General features: G+C 37.2%; 1 protein-coding gene across 3 annotated transcripts in view; it reads left to right on the top strand.

The window, feature by feature from the left end:
* OSBPL9 (oxysterol binding protein like 9) overlaps positions 1 to 18,940 on the top strand; it is a 60,814-nt gene that overhangs the window by 2,287 nt on the left and 39,587 nt on the right. For 2 of the 3 annotated variants that reach the window (XM_065071061.1, XM_065071060.1), the window contains exons 2-3: positions 5,706 to 5,756; positions 9,599 to 9,677. In XM_065071061.1, coding sequence (XP_064927133.1) covers positions 5,706 to 5,756; positions 9,599 to 9,677 — 130 coding nt within the window. Of the gene's footprint in view, positions 1 to 5,705; positions 5,757 to 9,598; positions 10,098 to 18,940 lie in introns of those variants that run through there. The other variant, XM_021294923.2, reaches the window with a different exon arrangement.

Raw genomic sequence — 18,940 nt, 5'->3', positions numbered from 1 at the left:
AGACACTGGTACATAGGCAACAGTAATTTGGAATGTTAGGAGGCTTGAGAGCTTTATACATGTGGGAAAATGGCCTGTCATGATCCTGTACTTTGAATTAAAGTCTTATCTATGCAGTCAGGTATGTGCAGTCATGTACTCTGTTCCTTCTGAGCCAGTTTCGGTCTGAAGCAACATAGTTGCTTGGCTCTGCTTGTGTAAGTGGAGCTGATTTTGAGCTTGCGATTGGTCCATCCCTGTGAGCATAATGCATGTGTGGGGTAGGCTGAGGTGGTTTCAGCCTGGCTGTGTAGACTCGCAACCTGGAAATAGTTTTGCTGATAGGATAAATTACAGTTAACTGATCAGCTTTTACCTGGTCATCACCTCTCGCAGGCCCCTTGGCCCACTTCAAACCAGAAAGTTGCAGATATAGGACACACTTTCTCCAGTAGATCTGATAACCAATTAATCTTTGGCCCAGAAGCTGTAGAAAACTGCAGGCGAATAACTCTTGATGCAGCTGAACTTTCTATCAGTGCTGGATCCATAAACATATGTCTCTTCATAGGCGTGCCCTTGCACTGCTGGAATTAATCTTTGGTAGCAACTGCAGAAAAGTACCCTTAATGTGGAATAAACATTCAGAGTTAGTGTGCAGTAGTATTGCACTTGGAAACAAAAAGCACCTAAGTTGGTATGCTTTGTCTTTATGTAAAATGAGTAGGTGTTAACCTAAATGTGTTTTGGCTATACACATCAGAAGCAAATGTATTCAATTAAATTTACATTCCTGACATGATTAGAACTTTCAAGGAGCAAGGCAAAAGATTTTACATCTAGTCTGAGTCAGAAAAAAATGCTAATTTAATGTTCACACTTATTTGTGTTTTAATTTGTGTATTCCTTCCTCCCTACTTAGTTATATTGAATACTAGTAGTACTCCTTGAAAGTGTGAATGCGAATGTTTTTCAGACATATTTCTGAATTGGTGTACAAAAGTTTTTTTACCATGCTGAATTCTTTGCCTTTTTTCCATTTACTTCTGTCGTTTGTGTTTGTACATTTTATTCTGAAAAAGAAAAAAAAAATCCTCAAATTTGCTTATAATTACAGTTGTTTAAATGTATTTATGAATTACATATTTCAGAGAGTATGATCAGGACTTGTTATCCAAATATTGTCTTTACCTGGTTTTGCTCAAATAAATTGTTGTCTAGTAGCAGTAAAAGGTTATTTTTTTTGGAAGAGCAAAATACAAAATAATGACTGTGTTCCATTTTGGATCAGTTTGACCAATGGTTTGACAAATTACTTCTTCTTTTTATATTTGATGATGCCTCTGAAGCTGGAGTCATGGCTCAGTGCCCCTATGGTGGAAACTTTCAGTTGAATGCATTTTCTTGCTTTTACCCAATACAGTTTCTCAATCAACAGCTGTGTGCAAAAATCCCAAGAAAACAGGAAAACTAACATCTGCTTTTGCACAGATGTTCCTTTTGAGGTCTCTGGTTTCCATTCTTAACTGAGGTGACACTTTTTCCTGTAATAACTTGATCTGTCACATGCACTGCAAATAGTTCAGCGGGTCTAATAAAAACAGACAAAACTATTAGCAAACTAGTTATAATAAAAGAATCCCAAATTGGTACAGTTCCCAAATAAGTGGGGTACAGATCATGTGCTAACTGTGGATCCAAAGAAAACCAGTTCAGTACTAAATATGTTCACTTACCTGCAAAATCTCATCTCTTGCATGTTTTAATATTTTCTTTATTAGTATAGTGTGCAATATAAACCCAGTAGCAATCTAGAGGATTGGTGTTTGTGCAATGCTTTTCCATGTCAGAAACCATAAATTGTTGCCTTACGTTTTTCAGATATACACGACTCCTATTGGGCTTAAATGGGCCCTGTAAAGAGCAGCTGCTGCCTGGTATGTGGATAAAGCTTTGCCACGGTTTTTTTCATAACATTTAAACTAAAAGGGAACCTTTCAGATTTGCAGAGCTACTCTTTCAACACATCTAAAAGCACCAACATATAGTTGCTTTCTTGCTATAAAGGAGTAATTGGAAATCACTCAGCATAACGCAATATATGTGTGGTTTTTGTTTGATTTGTTTCTTGAAAAGCAGTTGAATAGTAAGTGCTGTTTATACACACTGAATACCTAGAAAAACAGGCTTGGTCTCCCATCATTGATAGGTAGACTGAACAGTAATGTCCATCATTTGGGAACAGGTGCATAATCTAAGCATTAGATACTTGAGTTTTTAAGATAAAGAGTGTTTCTGTTCTGGGAAGATTGTTTTACGGCCTATATGAGGCAAGTTTTCCTCTAGTGTTTGCTGTTAACTTCAGCTCCCTACACTTTCCTTTCAAAAAGAAAACCCAAATTTGTGCACAATTTCTAGGAAGCCAGTTGTTGCAGCCTTTATTTCAGTACAAATTTGTAAGTATGCACTATCAGATGAGAAATATGTTGATTTGATGTCACTGAGTCTCTAAGTACTTGAGAAATAGAATGATTTCAGAAAGATTTTGTTCCTACTCTTTAATGGTTGCTTGGGTTTATACTGTGTGCTTTTTCTGAACGTAACATCTTCCCACTGAACATGAGTTGCTTCCATCTCTTCCGTTCTCAAAATATGAGGGGAAAAAAAATCCACTTTTCTTACAATCCTGGATCATGCTTTAGGAATTACTGATGCCCCTGTGGCATCCTCAGTTACTGCTGCAGTGATTTGGTCCCTGCTTTCTGACTGCATCAGCAAAAATCAAAGCTTTAGCTGCCACAGCAGCAACTTCAGAGCAAGGGAGCCAGAGGAATGAATGGCGCGCTGGGAACAGCTTGTTAAGTTTTTAAATTGTTGGGGTTTATTTCTGCTTGAGAAATGAGGGTTGCTGTAGCACTGAGAGAGAGAGGTAACTGAGGAGAGCAGTAACTGTTATAGAAAGTGGTCCAAACTAATGCTTCTCCTGTTGATGTACAGGATGCACATCTGTACAGATGCAAAAATCACTGTTTATAAATAGGGCTTGCTCTGGGTTCTTCATCCCTAACAGGAAATAAATGTCATCAGTGGTTTTGCTCATCTCTGTGCTTATGTTAGAGATTTCCTTGACAGCACTGGGTGAGTCAAGAATGTACCTTCTCAAGTTCTGCGCACTTGTGCACAAGCAGAACTTGTGTCTGAGAAGTTTTTGAGGCAGACAACAGCTGGGTTTTATATTGAAATCTTAAACTTTCCATGCAACAGCTAAAACTCAAATGAAATAGTAGTAAATCTAAAAATGAAGGACGGCTGGGAGTCTTTAGGGGGTTAGAATTTTAATGTTGTGTTTTGTTGTGAGTAGATCCAGGCTTTATTTTAATTTCTCTAAGAAGTTGTAGGTTACCTGAAATGCCTTATGTTAAATCAGTTCTATACTTGCTCCACCTCACTGTGTGGCTGTAAAAAAGAAACTAATAAAAGCCTTTTTTTTGGCAGATACCTACATTCCCCCTGCAGTAACTTTGTATGTCTTTGTTCATTTTTACAAATTTTTATTTGAGTTCTAGCTGAAATTTATCTCATATTGCTGTCTGTTTGTAACCTATTCAAGTCCGTTATCATAAAAATCAGTACACTGTGTACTGAAAGATTATTGAAAATGTAATTTTTTCTGGTTATAAAACTGATGGAAAAAAGATAGCTGTGCATTAAAACTTTAAATAGAAGAAGAAAGTAAAATGTGACTTTTTTATTAGCTGTTCAGAGCTGTCTTTCTGCTGTATGAGATTTTGTTCAGTGAACTGGAACCATTTCCCAAAACAGATATGGGATGGCTTTACTTATCCGAGAATACTCGACCAAATTTAGGACATACTGGATACTCAAGCTTAATTTTTAGCCCTTCAACCAAAGAGTAAAACATAATGCTTGAAGGGGAAGCTCTCTGAATTGTATTTTTTATAAAATCTTACTGGGGGGGACACAGTAAATCTAAAATGTCAGTTGAGTTCTGTTTTAAAGTAATCTCCTGCAGAACTCCTTAAAAGATTTGCTGTATGCTGATGAGAGAGCACAGTGCTATGTGCGATGATATCTGCATGCTTTAGTCCATGAGGAGCTCAGATAGTGGAATCAGCTGCTTTATTCCACTTAGGTAGAACAAATTAGATTTACCACTTCATTATAATTGGTATTAACCAATTAAAGCTCTGTCTGAAGATGGGGAAATTACAAGTATACCGAACCTGTGATTTGTCTTGTGAATCTTTTGCAGACTAAGGACATGATAATGTTTTAACTTAATTTTCTTTCCATTAACATGTGGTTTACAAAAAAAGGAAGGCTTTTACAGTGTCTTTTGCAGTTGAGTTGACAGTCAATCTGCACAGTAGAAATCAGGGTTGTTGTAATTATGCCCTCCCTTGCACTGGGACAAGCTCTCATCTTCCCTGCACTGAGCTGGTTGAGGAATCTAAACCAAACTAAACCAAATGTCTCTTCTGCTATATTTGCTTTTGCTTTTTTGGTCAAATTTGGTTCCCTGCCTGTGCTCAGCACAGGAGCTGGGGCGCTGATCTGGACGGTCAGACCTGAGACATGCTTTCAGCTGCTGCAGAGTTGCATCCTCAGCCAGATATTTTCTTTCCTGCTAAGGCAATGCCCCTATTTCTTTTTGAAACCACGAGAGGGAGTAATAAGCCCTCAGTAGTGTCCTCCCATTTTAGGAGAAATCTCAAGACAGTGAATACGAAGCATAAAAGTATACTCTAGTGAGCTGTGTCCCAACATGTATATGCAGTTTCTGATAGAAAATTATTGGAGTAACTTTATTTCTATACCCTTTCCTGGTTTTGAGCTTTTAAATAAAAACATAAAAAAAAATTTCCCTATGCTGAAGTTTTCATTCAGGAGGTCTACAAAGAAATTCTATCTCTGTAGGATACATTATGGATGCACTGCTGGTCTTTACATCCATTTCATTCTGACCAGCTAACCTGTACTGATGTGAAAACAGATCAAACAGGTAGTAAAGAAGAGATTCAGTAACTTAGCTGCGAGATGGGCTGGTCTATGGGTTTGAGCACTGGTTATGGATGTAGGAATCCCATTTTCTGATCTGGGTTTTTACTGTGTAAATGGCTATAAACGTAATTTTTCTAGCTGTTTTAATGAAAGCAGGTTGTGCTATCTAGGAATTAGACATAGAAACCTGTCTAAACATGATATCTGTATCTGTATGAAAAGGGGTATGAATCTAGAGAACTTTCTGACAGAGATGTAATTTCATTTGTACAATTCTGCCTACACAGCTGGGTTTTGTTATATGGACACTTCTCTGAGAGTAGGAGAGAAAGGTGGAAGATATAAATCAGCGCACTGACAGTTTTTAATATTTCCTAATTCCTTCCTTCTTCGCTTCTTTTTACTTTCTTTAAAGATGTGGATTCCATCTTCTAAGTATTTCTTCAAGGTATCTACAAAACTTCTTTAGGTGGGATATTTTATTTTTATTTTTTGAAGGATTACTTTTTTGTACCATGGTGGTGTACTTTCTTTTGTGTGAGAACTAACCTATTGTGTAACAGAAGTTGCATCTCATTTAATCAGCCAATAATACACAAAAATGCTTTATTCTTTTCACAGTTGCTTTGAATGACTTTCTCTTTGCAATTCTTACTGTATTTCTGTATTTGCTAATCCAGTGATCCTTTTTTTTTCTGTTTCAGTCAAAAGACAAAATGATGAGAGGATCACGCCGAGGGTGTGTTAGACTCAGGGTAAGTGGTGGTTTTAGTGTATTTAATGACTTACTGTGTATAATATGGCCTAATGCAGAGAACTGCAAGGAGACTTTTGAGGTTTGGGCTCTATTTCTGACTCTTCAAAATACTGAAATAGTGAAAGTATTTAAAGAAAAAAAAAAAGCGCACAACCCAAAACATTAGAGGTCAAGTGACATGCTGGGCTAATTACATTCCATAATTTTATATATTGTATTAAAACATTATACGTTTTATACATTGTCTAAAAAAGCATTATATGACAGAGTAAGATGGGTTATTAGTAGCACACTATGAAAAAGTTGCTGTTTGCAGTTCTCATTTCTTTGTGTGTGGAGATATATACGTATATACATATATGTTCTGTACCTAGAGAAGTCAGTGCAAACCTGCTTCCTTCTGTCTTTCTGATTGGCCTGTATTCTGTTACTGTGTCCTCCATTCTGCTGGCTTGGACACTCTTTGGGCTGCCACTTGGCTGGGCTTGAGCTAAGTAAAACAAAGGAGGACTGGAAAGGGAAGGAAGAACACAGCAGGCAAAGTTTTTGAAATATCAACTTGGGAGAGGGGATACAAATTGGGGAAAGAGAGGTAAGAAGATGCAGAATGGGAAAGTGGAGTGTTACACATTTGAAATGTTCTGCCTCAGGACATTTGCCCTTAAATGCTGCTGTTGTGGCTTGAAGTGGCAGCACTAAAGGCAGCTGGGGATGTTGTAATGTGTTTGCACATGGCCAGCTTCTACTTTGCGATCAGTCACTTATAAAAAATATTTCTTGCACAAGTCCTTCTTCTGTATTTTTTCCCATTCCTCATAGAATCTCTGGTTCCAGAATGCAGCAATCCTGTGAAGAGCTGATGTAAATAGGGGAAGGAGTCAGGAGGATAGTGGGTATGAATGGGAGCATTTTGAGTCTGGAAGCAGGAGCAGTATAGGGACGATGAGCTGTGGTCTGACACACAATGTGATGAGTGTTGGAGCAAAACTCTGCTTCTTTCAGTTATTCCTTCCTTCTGTCGTTACTCCTTTCTGATCTTTCTGTGGGTCTAATAAAGGGGTACCAATAACCTTTTAAGACTCATACAGAGAATCTCCATTCACCTGGATTCCAGATGACTTTTTTGCCCTTTCTGGTGTTTAATGTATTAATATCTTAATGTAAAATTTTTTTAAGGGTAATGTAAACTCAAACAGCTGTCTAGAACATTACCTTCCTAAAGATTCATGAGGATGTTTTTTGCATTATGCAGAAAAATTTAGTCTGAAGAACCATGCCTCCTTTACTAGGATTGTGAGTCTGTCAATGTGGAGGTTGGCCTCAACTTGTCAGTTTAGGAAATATTAAAAGTGAACAATCTGTTCAGTATTGCATGATCCATCTTTGTATGTATTTAATATAAAACAATCCCTTTCTCTTTCCCCATTACCACTCTCCCACCTCAGTTTATTCTTTGGAACTCTTTGGAGTTTTCTGACTTCTCTCATCCTTTCTTTGAATGTGTGTGGGGTTTTATTGTGAGGAAGGAAGGAATCTTTCTTTTTTCTGCTTTTGTAAAGCAGCTCTTTTGGCAGATGACAGTGATACTGATAGCTGAACAGATGGGCTTCTGCAGTCTGAAATTGTATTGAAGAGGTTTTCTGTTTGGAGTAATTGTTGATTTGTAACTGTAGGTGTGAACATAAACAAACATGTAATTTAAGCAATTTGGCTAAAATATTTCCTTTTTTTCTTGGATGGATTTTTAGAAGCTTGTTCCTCACCTTTTTACTCTTGATACACGTTTCATAGGCCTGAAGTTTCAGCTTCAGCTTTTATTGTTTACGGTCATAGTGTACTTGGGAAGGTGTGTTCCTAGAAGAATCTGTGTCATCTATACTATGCTTAATTTTTCTGGAATATATACTTAAACTTTAACACTCTAGTTTTTCTTGTACTCGTTCACGTATGTTATCTGCATGACAACAGAAGCATCTTTTATGCTTCTGTGCCTTAGCATTGCAATTGGAGCATGTGCACTTTCTAGAGCTTTGTGCTGAGATCACACAGTAATGTGTTGTGATCTTCCTCCTCATTTTCCTCCCACCGCTCAGGATGGAGGCAGGATTTACCTGATTTACCTGTTCTAGTCTGACCTTTTTAGCCTTGCATGAGCTTTTGCTCCGGGGAGAGTGTCTTGGTCATGTTCTTGGTGTCTGACTTAAAGATTTTTGATATAGCTGGTGAGGAGAATGATATCGTACAACTTTCAGTGATCATCTGATCTATCGTGTAGCAAAACATGTACTTAAAGTGCCAGACATTTTTTATCTGATGGTATATTAAAAAAAAAAAAAATCTGGCAAAATGAATCTGGCCCATCATGTAATGTCATTGGCACTCTGTGTGACTACCAGATAGTCTCCAAATGCAATGGCTAGTCATCTGGGTTGTTGTTATGTCCTGGCACTAAGAGTATTCAGAATTATACTGGCTTGGGTGCCTTTTTAGGTGCCTTTTTTTATGGTGCTGACAGAGCTGTCCTTCGAAAGCGTATATAGAACACACTCCTTTGGAGAAGTGGTACATTTCTGGCAGTGAAGGGAAATAAAACAATTTGGAGCTATTCTATCGTGTTGTATAGCCTTGAATTACAGATGGTTGGTGCCATTCCTAAACAGGACCTGTTCCTTCTGCTCATCTTGCAATGCCTGTGATAGTCCCAGCCACACGTGAGCTGGTACCATTGGCCAGAAACGTCATATAAGTGCTATGGAGAATGTATGTGAATGAGATTGACTCAGATCCCTCTGCCACTAAGTCTATACTAAAACAATTCTTATGTTTTTTGGCCAGTCTGATCTTCACCTGACCTCTGCAGTTAAGTGCTGTCTAATACTTGGTGGAATGAAATGAAGCGCTTGCTGGAATTGACTGACATGCAGAATTTACCCTTTAAATATGTGCATTTTCCAGAGATGTCTTTGTGTTTTATGGGAGCGGGAAGGATAAAACAGATACTGAGGCTGTGTCTCCTGGAGAAGGAGAAGAGAAACTGAGTAAATGCATTGGTCGTATTTGAACTAAATGTTATAATTTTTTGGAGCTGGCAGAGGCACAGAATGGTTCTTTTTCAGTGTCGTCTTCTGGGTTAAACCGTGTTACTTGTTAAGTGTTGGGAGGGCAGGAATGAAGATGTGGATAGATTTGTAAATCGCTAAGCACAGATGGCCTTCAACTCTATAATTTATTTGCATTTCCTTCTAATAATTCATGAGGAATCGGAAGACAAAGCTAGCTGCTTTTGATAGATCCTGTTGACTTACTGTTAATATTTACTTAGGGACTGAAAATTAGATCATGCAGTGTACCACTGACATGACATGATGGACCAAATTCATTCTGCTAGAACGATTTATTTTTTTATAGACCGGTAGATAAAATCAGGTCAAGAGGTTTTTTCAGTAGTCTTATCTGTGAATTAGTATTTTTATACATGGAAAATACTTATAAAATGTTGCTCCAAACTGTTCCTTGAAATATAAGTTGGAATGTAGAAGAAAACTGTTTCCTATAATGATACCATAGCATAAAGTGACCTCCATTACAAAAATAAAAGATGCATATTGTTATCCAGAAAAACACAGTTTTACAAATAAGTACTGGTTTTTTTCTGCAACTAAAAAAGTATTAAAGAACTGACTTGCATCCTATGACTAAACAGAGAGTCTTTCCGCTCTTCACTGTATTCAGTTTGCTTCTAATTTGTCGATGCTTTTTAAATTCCAGTGGTGTAGTGATAGAGTGTGTGCTGCTGATGTCACTGCTCGCCTTACCAGGATTTTGTTCTTTGTTTCACAGGGAGCTGTGATTGGTATAGACGATGAGGACGACAGCACCTTCACAATAACTGTTGATCAGAAAACCTTCCATTTTCAGGGTGAGCTGAAAGAAGAGATTGCTTTTTCTTATAATAGATTCCACTTGTATTTGATGGATGATTTTAAATGTTTGGCAGCAGAACAGCATGAATGAGCACACTGAGAACATTCTGGATTCAGGGGTGCTGCAGGTTGGGCAGGGATTTACATCTGCAGTGGATACATGTGTGCTAGAAAGAGACTGTAGCTCTGGCAGGATTTGGGGATTAAAAATATAAAGAATAAATCACTCAAGGGGAAAAGTAATGGGCTTCTGATTATGGGTTTCGCTTATAAAACGTTTCTGATCTTCGTTATCAAGATACAATTATGCATTTCTGTCTGAAGAGAATGAAGACTGTTCTGAATGTTGCAGTTTGTATCCAGATAGAACTTAATGCTCAATTATGAGGAGACTAGAGGAAACATTTGGCTTAAAGGTGGAGCTTTGCTTCAAGATTTACCAGCTTGCATTCATTTAATCTACATTTCTGTGTCTTGTCTGCCAGTCACCATTTCTCTGCTATTATCTTTTTATTCACATTTACTAACACCAATGCCATCTGCCACTGCTATGTTTCGTCATTGCATGCTATGGTTCACCGGTAGAAAGGGTAAGGTACTATATAATTGTTATGTACTCCTTAAATTATTTTATCTGCAGCAGAAGGACAAAATACTGTGATGATATTGACTAGAGAAATTCTGTTTTCTGAATGTTAAAATCCTAGGGAAGTGTGATAAAAATATTTTTCAACTGACATTTATTAGTCCTTTTGCTTTTCCTCTAAAATGTAGTGACTAAATAATTTAATTGCTTTGCATGGAGCTGGAAATGGTAAATATCCAAGAGGCACATTTGCCTTTAAGCAGTCATATTAATTTATATAAACTGGAATATTCCATAACCTATATTGTACCGTACATATTTTTAAATCAGTGATTTGAAAATGGGAGTTATCATTAATACGGCTGTGTTTGTGAGAATATGTCTAATGATAGATATTAATTGTACACCATATTGTCACTGGCATCTGTATTCCTTGTGCTACAGTTCTTCTTAAATGCTGCTGCTGTACTCTGGCTTTTCACTGCATTGAGCCTCATAAACACACCTTCATAATGCTGAGCTCACAGTAGTAGTTAAATCTACTGTTCCCAAGGATAACTGATAAAATGCAAGCTAATTGCTAATGCAGTAATGGAATGCTGTACTATGGCAGTCTTTCAGTACTGTGAAGCTAAATACTGCTGAATATTTGAGAACTTGATACAGGTAAATCTAGAAATCTCTCAGCTTTAGTTACTGAGATATATCCTTTTTAATACATCTTATTTGAAGTGATTTCTTCTATGCTATGTTTACTTTGAGGTAGTTAGATGTCTTAAAAGATGACTGATAGTATTTGATACAAGTAATGTTTTGCTCTAAGTAATATTGGTAATTTTTGAAAACCAGTTTTTCACATAACATCTCATGCTTTATAATCTCAATTTGTGTGCATTTCTTATGAGGTCAGGATTTTTGTGTGCTTCTTTAATGTAGAGCTTAGATCTTGTACACTATTTTCTGTATTATGCTTTTTCTATTGGTATATGATGAAGGTAACATCCCCGATATCCAGCAAATTGTAATGATACAAGCACAGTATTAATATATGTGGCTGTAATGTGAAAATGTAAAAAGACAGCTAAGGTATTAGTGCTGGGATATTTCAGTATAAAACACCTCTGTGGAAATCTATTTGTAGTTCTTACAGTTACTGTAAATGTATTCTCACCTCACGCAGCCCTTATGTCATATATATATATATATATATATATATATATATATATAAATGTTTGTTCATTATATTAAATTCAGTATTAGGCAGGCTTTAATTTATGTGGAATATAGGTCACTATCAGTCATGAATGGTGAATAGATAATAATGTAAATACTACAGAATTTATTCTGAGACTACATAAGATATGTAGAACCGATTCTAGGAATAATCCAAGAAAACATACAGTATTCCTAACAATTTCTTTTTAATATTTTTTACATGATCCAGATAAAACTTTTGTTCTGTGAGACAGTCATAGCTATAAATACATTCACCCTTTATGAGATAAGTCTTGTACAAGAGAATACTGCTGCAGAAATGGCAACTTTTTAAAGATACAATCTCTTCCTTCATTCTTACTGCCTTTTTTCATTCTCAAAGACAGACAGAGATCCAAACAGCCTGGAGTCTCGTTGGGAAAATAACAGAACTTTAAAAATACCAAGGTTTCAAAGATCTGCTGACCTGGGTGTGAGTTGGGGTCCCATCTACAGTGGGACAGTTTCTCTTTCAGGGTCCAGAAGAAAAATGTTTTCTTGTACTCAGACTTTAAGTGCTAATTGGTGAAGACTTGAATCTTCTTTGGCCTCACTGAAGTTTTGCTGACAGGCAGTGATAGAATTTGAACTTGGGAAAAAGAAGGAAAAACCTCACACTGGATTCGTTAATCATTTCTTTATGTCAGTTGCTCAAAATTACACATCTGTCTCACACTCTAGAGGTGTAAGTAATGAGATGAAGGGCAAATAAGTAATTTAAGTATGTCTGATCAACTTCTCACAGATTTGTTTTCTCCATATGTGTGTTAGTGAATTTCTGAAGTGCTAAATGTCCAGCATTTCCCACTAAGATTTGACTGTCACTGGATCTTGGGAAATTCTGAGTCTTTTCGGTGTGTAGTTCATATTTTTTTGCTGCCTGTGACGTTCTCCCTCTATTCTATGTGCAACTGTGCTTCCTGGCAATGAACATTGGTAAAAGTTGAAAAGTTTTTATTACAAAGAAAATGCAGGCTTTGAATGATGACTGGGTACATATCAAATGATATCGATGTAATTAGTACCTGGAGTATAGAGGAAAGAAGTGAAATGAGTAAATATGGGCAATAAAATGAACAGCATGTTTGAGTTTTACTGTCAACTTCACTTTAGCTCTGACAGAGTGCCCAGCAGATTTTTTTCCCTTTATTTTATTGCTAAAAATGGCTATATTGATACCTGTTCACACCAGAGGAGGAAGGGAGGGATAGAATGTCCACAGAAATTTGAAAATCCATTTTAATGTATATCATGTCCTGAAAGGTACTTGTATGGTCATACTGCATATCCAGTTTTGTGACTTGATTCTAAGGCTTCTGAAGGAGGTATCTCTCAAAGCACTCCATTGTGGGTTTGTTCAGATTAGATGTAAAAATCCATCCAATTTGCTGCAAGACATTTGGATCATTTTCTTAGGCTAATGCACCTTCCTGTCGGGCAGCTCTTTCTTGATAATATTTTTTCTTGCTATAATAAGTGTTCCTGTTCTAAATGTTCTGTAACCTTCAAACACTGTGGTTTGGTTTGTTTTTCTTCTTTTACCATGGCCATATCATCGCCTAGCTATAAGTTCTTTCCATTTGGAAAGTCTGTTCTCCTGTCCCCGTATCGCTCAGCTGCTCTTGCTGTTCACTGGGATGCTCGTGGCTTAAATTTAAGAATGGGAACATGATGTTCAAGGTAGTCCATCAAGGGTATTGTTGACATCTTGATATTTGAATTGCTGTCTAACCTGAAGCAATAATGGATTTTATTTGGACAGAAGTACTTCACTAAACACACATTGTGTGCAGAAAAAAAATTCAGAGTTTTAAACTCCTACCTGAAAACCCAGCTCTTATTTTTACAGCCTGCAGCACAGTTCCTTGGAAGGCAAATCACTGTTTTCTGTAATAAAGGAATGAAAGATTGGAAGCAGTCCAGTGCATTGATCTGAGATGATTTTGCTTTAGCTTTCGTCTTTCCTTTCCTATTTCTGCCACAAAAAGAATCTGAGAAATGAAGCATGAATGTTGCTGTGCAACTTATTCTCCTTTTACATTAAAGCTGTCAGCTGGTAGAGGTAGATATCTCCTTTTTCCCCATCCTGCCCCAGTTTCTAGCTTGATTTGTGACTGCCTACCATCCCAGCTGAGAAAAGAGGGAGATACGCATGGCAAGATGTTGCCTTAATGTTACAAAAGCAGGGAATTTTTGTTTGTGTGGGACACAGCTATTACTAAGGATATACTGGGATCCACAGAGGCCTTAGTTGCTGACCAGTATCAGAATTTGAGATAAGTATTTGATTAAATTAAAAAGAATGGTTTTAAACCTGCATTTCACCACTGCTTGGGGAAACAGTCAATATTTATAGTCTTCTATGAAACCTTAACTTTTTTCCCAAAAAGTTTTGAGGGGTTTTTAAATTTGTTATTGAAAAAAATGCCTAGAAAGAGATTTGGGTGTGAAATCTTGCATCTGTGCTGGTTCCCCCATGATGTTTATAACTGCTGTGACCATGCCATTTGTCCTAAGCTAACATTTTTTGGGGTTTTGGGGGGTTCTGGTGATGCTGAAACAGTGAATTCCTCTATGCTATGCTCAACGGTGCTTTTATATTGCAGAGTAGAGTGAGCAGCTATGTCAAGAGTAAAGCTTCCAGCCTTGTCTCTTCATATAGTACATTGACTTCAGAGCTAAGCCATCTCTCCTCCTCCCTTTAGCTCACCAAATCTGTGCTGCACAAACTTCTGGGCTGCATCTCATCCTCGCCCGACTGGCAAAACTACCAAAATTCCTCTGTGAACTAGACCTAGTTTTAGCTTCTGCAGTATCATTGTTCTGTCTTCTTTCTTCCATCTATCTCCTTTTTGCTGTTAATGTAATATACTAATGTTTCAGGTGTTTGGAACTTGTGACCAGAGCGCAGGGAATGGTGCATGGTTGTGCTTTTACTGTTTCATGCAGTTCCTTCTTGCATGCCAGCATCCTGTATTGTAATTGTCTATTTTCTAACCATACCATGAGTATGCCATTTTTAATAGGGCGGTCTGCACTCAATTTTTATGGTCATATATTATAGAAACACCTCTTGGTTTTCCATTTCTTGATGTTGAAGTAGCAGATTTCAAAATATATGTTGAACTTGAGAGTAGCAAAGAAAATAATACCTTGAAACAGTATCTGTGTGATGCGTCCAGTTGTTTTCTTTTTTCCTTCCTCTGGATGAAATAGTATATTTATTGCTTGTTACTTTGAGCATCAATATAAATCGATTATCGCAGTCGTATATATGATACATGGCAACTATTTTGGAAGGGGAGAAAAGGTCAGGAAAGATCTCACTGTAAGGAGGGGATGGATGTGCTTTTCCCTCTGTTTTAACAAGAAATTCCTCTATTTTGATTCTTTTTTAGTTCAAGACAAAATATGGTTTGTACCTTAAACTACTAGTTTCTGATCTAGTTCAATGTGAGCAGTTGCTTTTAAATGGAAACATACCTTGAAAACCATTTCTACAGAATATACTGTATAAAGTATTATTTAGTGTTACTATTATTAATATTTAAATATTGTCATTTTCTATTGAAAACACAGATACTTGCAGATTGTCCCACATTCAGAAATGTTTAATTATGAAATTACACAATGTGTAGTAGTTCCCAGAGAGAACTAATAGCATCTCAATCGTGCATTTCATTTGTCACACAAGTTTCCACCTAAAGGTATGTTTATGGACTGATTATAAAGCTTGTTAAAAAAGCTTTTGAGCTTAGGTGGCAATGAGGCAGAGGTTTAGTTGGTTTCTCAAGATCACAGATTAATGTTGCTAATTTATCGCACACAAGAGACCGTTTGTTGCTTTTTCTTTGAAAGGGACTTGCGACTGTGCCAGAGTCTTCAGTAGGTACAGGGAGATCAGACCAGTCAAACACTTGAAGAAGAAAATGAGGGTTGATTTATACATGTAGATGGAGAGTGGCATCAGGAGGAAGATGAGTAGAAGGGAGAATAATGATGATGACAACTCCAAAATTGTGATACAGAGGAATCAAGGTAGTGAGACTATGTTGAACATTTAGACGGATGCGAGAGCTGCATGTGTTAGAAGGGTATTTGTGAGCAATGAAACTAGTATTTTGGTAAGCTTGTGTGAAATTCTGCTTCATCTTGCATGTTTTCTATGGCTCGAAAGGCCTTCAGTGACGTGAAAAGGACATTTATTTAGCCGTGAACAGCCCATTGATGTGTGACTTTTCCACCTTGTTGGGCACTACTGATAAAATCTTTCTCCATTGAGATTAGTGGCAAAAATCCTATTGATCTCAATATAGTCAGAATTCCACCTCTGTCATCTGGTTATTTGTGTGTAAAGATGTTACATTAGTTCAGCACCTGGCTGAGAAAGTACAGGAGTTTTGCATAAAAATCAGTGGAAGTGTTGTGAGAATGAAGGCTGCATAATTGACTCTATTGACTCTGTGGGTGGAATAGACTTTTTTACTGAGTTCTGCCTGTAAGTAGGTCACAGTGAATGAAAATAAAATATGCATTTCACTTGTGACAGCCTGGTGTATTTATAAGTAATCTAGTGATTTTTTAAATGAATTCTTGAGGTTTTTCTTTCATCCTGATGCCCATGTAGATGCACACATCCTAATGCCCATGTAGGAGGGGAAAAAAAAGCTAATTCTGCTAATTCTGAGGTGATATGTTCATGTTTTGTATGTTCTGCCTTCCAAGTACTTCTGTGAATGACCTAGAAATCCTAGTGGTAAATGCTGTATTGTGGAGCAGAGTTGTTAAACTTGATTATATCTAATCTTTAGATGCTATCAAGCTTAGGCCAGAAAAAGTAATCTGTTTTATGCTGTACTTTACCATTTGGTATATGTTATATAAACACAAATAATCTCTTCACAGCAAAGTAAATATTATAGGAACTCTAAATTACAAAATTTATTCTCTATTTGGGAAATTAATAGAGGCTGAGAGCATTTAATGTAGTTGCATTTTATTTGCCTTCTTATCCTCATAGAATAGAACTATTAATAATCTCTGCCATATCTGACTTGGCAGTTTGGGAAATTCAGAGATAAGGGACTATTGTTGTAAAACACCATTTTTCTGAAGTAAAGAAATTCCTCAGTAGAAGCAGTGATTCTTGGTTTTAGTGGTTTTTTCATTCTGTCATTTTCTCCTTGGCAAAATAATTGCTTTTCTTTCTTTTAAACTCCTCTAGGAAAGAGTTCAGAATTATTTTAGTATAAAATGGATGTTAAAATATCTCATGAATAAGCTCAACCAGACAGATCACAAAAAATGCACGTCTTTAAAAATACTATTATAATATTAAATCTCACTGCAATGCAATGACATACTTTTCAAGTGTGCTTCTCTGCACACTTGATAGGACTGTGATTGTGTTGAGTAGCCTGTGGTTGGCTCAGACATGCCTGAGATGTCACAATAAATTGTACAGATACCTTTTGAAGGATGCACTATGGATACACAGGAGTTAAAGGTTAAGCATACAGGAACCCGATCTAGCTCCTAAGTACTGGTTCTACTAGAAAAAAAATGTAAGAGTATCCTAACTGACATAATCATGGTAAATTTGTGATTATTCAGGCGTGAATTATTCCGGCCTCTTGCATAGAGCAGTGAATATATAGCTCTATGTGGATTTAGCTGGTTCTATGTGCAAATGTGCACTGTTAAATTGCAGTAAAAACCGAGTTAATGATTCTGGCACTTAAAATAGAGGAAAACACAGGGACTGTTAGTGTTCTCTCAGCTGTAGACAGCATTGATGTTTTTGTGGATAGCTGATGCCCTAGTAAAATTTGAATTTCAGCTGACAAGGTAACTATTGCCTTAACCCCTCAGACTAAGAACCACAGTGATTTTTCCTGCAGTACAGTGGGCTCCTCTGTTTAATTTCTCTTTCTGATTAGTATAAAAAAATGGAATCACTTATAAAGAGCTGAAGTAACACCTTTGTGTTTTTTAAATGCCAAGTATTTCTCACGTAGGTGTCTCGGTGTTCCCTACTTGTCTTTTGTAATGCTGTTAATCTGGCGTTAGCTTAGGAAAAAGTAACTTGTTTCTATCTCTTGACCTCTGCCGTTCTTCACTTTCTTGAAGTTTTGTGTCAGGAGGGACCAGACCCTATTCCTCCATTTCTATATAAGCACAAATAACTAGTGAAATTCCTCAGTCTTGATAATAATTACCTTATCCCAAATGTGCTGGCAGAAAGAAATTCTGGAGTAGCTTTCCCATAGAGACTGAGGGGGAGGGGATGAAAATGAAGCCTGATCAAATAATGATAGGATCCAACCAAATAAGGTTGGATTGATTTCAGGGTACTAGAGACAGGAACACAGGACTAATGAGCAGAGCATTCTTGTCCCCTACCTGCTGAAGAAAGGCTCCAGCATTTGCCAGTGCAGAGTGGATATTTTAGAGTGTGCATCCCAACCTTGTTAGCTGAAAAGATATTACAACTTCTTTGGCCAAAATTGCCCTCTTTAAGTGAAAAATGGCTCGGATACCTAGCCTTCCCTACAGATGGGTGGATAATGATCTCTGACCATTGTGTGTAGATTTTTCCCAGAAATTGTTTCTGAGTGTGTTGGCTAATCTCTTTTTTGAATGTTCCCATTGATTTTTTTTTTCGGCAGTGATCTTTTGGCAGCTGTTCAGTTCTAAATTGCTTTTACCATTAGGGAGCTTTGTCTTGCATCTAATCTCACAGCAGCCTTTTTGATTAGATTTAATATAACTTTTTCTTGTAGGTTGCTTTACTAAAAACTGCATCCTACTGCTTTCTCTGTGGTTTTCTTAAAAGAGTATATGGAGGAGAGCCAGGAGGGTCTGTGGTTGATGATTGTCTGAAAGTTAAACCAGTGTCCTGATGCTTCCAAGGTTACAACGCTGGGTTTGTGCAGTGAGCAGCGTTCCAGGATTTATCGTGGCCAAGACTTTGTCTTAGTGGCAGAGTTGGTGATATTCACGTGCTTTACCCAGGGGTTGATCATGCTGTGCCATATGTTTGATTGTAGTATACATGGAAAAATACAGCTTTTTTTTTCCTTCTGCTGAACCCTGGTAGAAAGAGCTATAAAAGGGCCTTTAGGAGAATGGAAGCTTCAAAAGTTTAGTTTATTTATGAGCACAGGAAGGTCAATTTAGTTTTTGAACTGTACTGGTCGGCTTGTTTCTAGGTCTCCCCTGTAGCTGTAAGCCTCCTCTGTTGTGTTCCTGCTTCACAAAGAAGTCTTAATGTGATAACCTTTATTAATGGGCTTCTGTAGATTGAGAGTAGTGTTTAACTAATACAGTGACCTCTTTTTGCTGGCAGTATGGAAGGTCACAGGAAGTCTGTTGCAAGACAGGGATTAATTTACTGCTCTGCAGCTTAATTGTTTCTTT

The sequence above is a fragment of the Columba livia genome, chromosome 8, assembly GCF_036013475.1.
Source record: "Columba livia isolate bColLiv1 breed racing homer chromosome 8, bColLiv1.pat.W.v2, whole genome shotgun sequence".
NCBI lineage: Eukaryota > Metazoa > Chordata > Aves > Columbiformes > Columbidae > Columba > Columba livia.
Note: the sequence above shows the minus strand (reverse complement) of the source record. Positions and strands in the feature narration are given on the sequence as shown.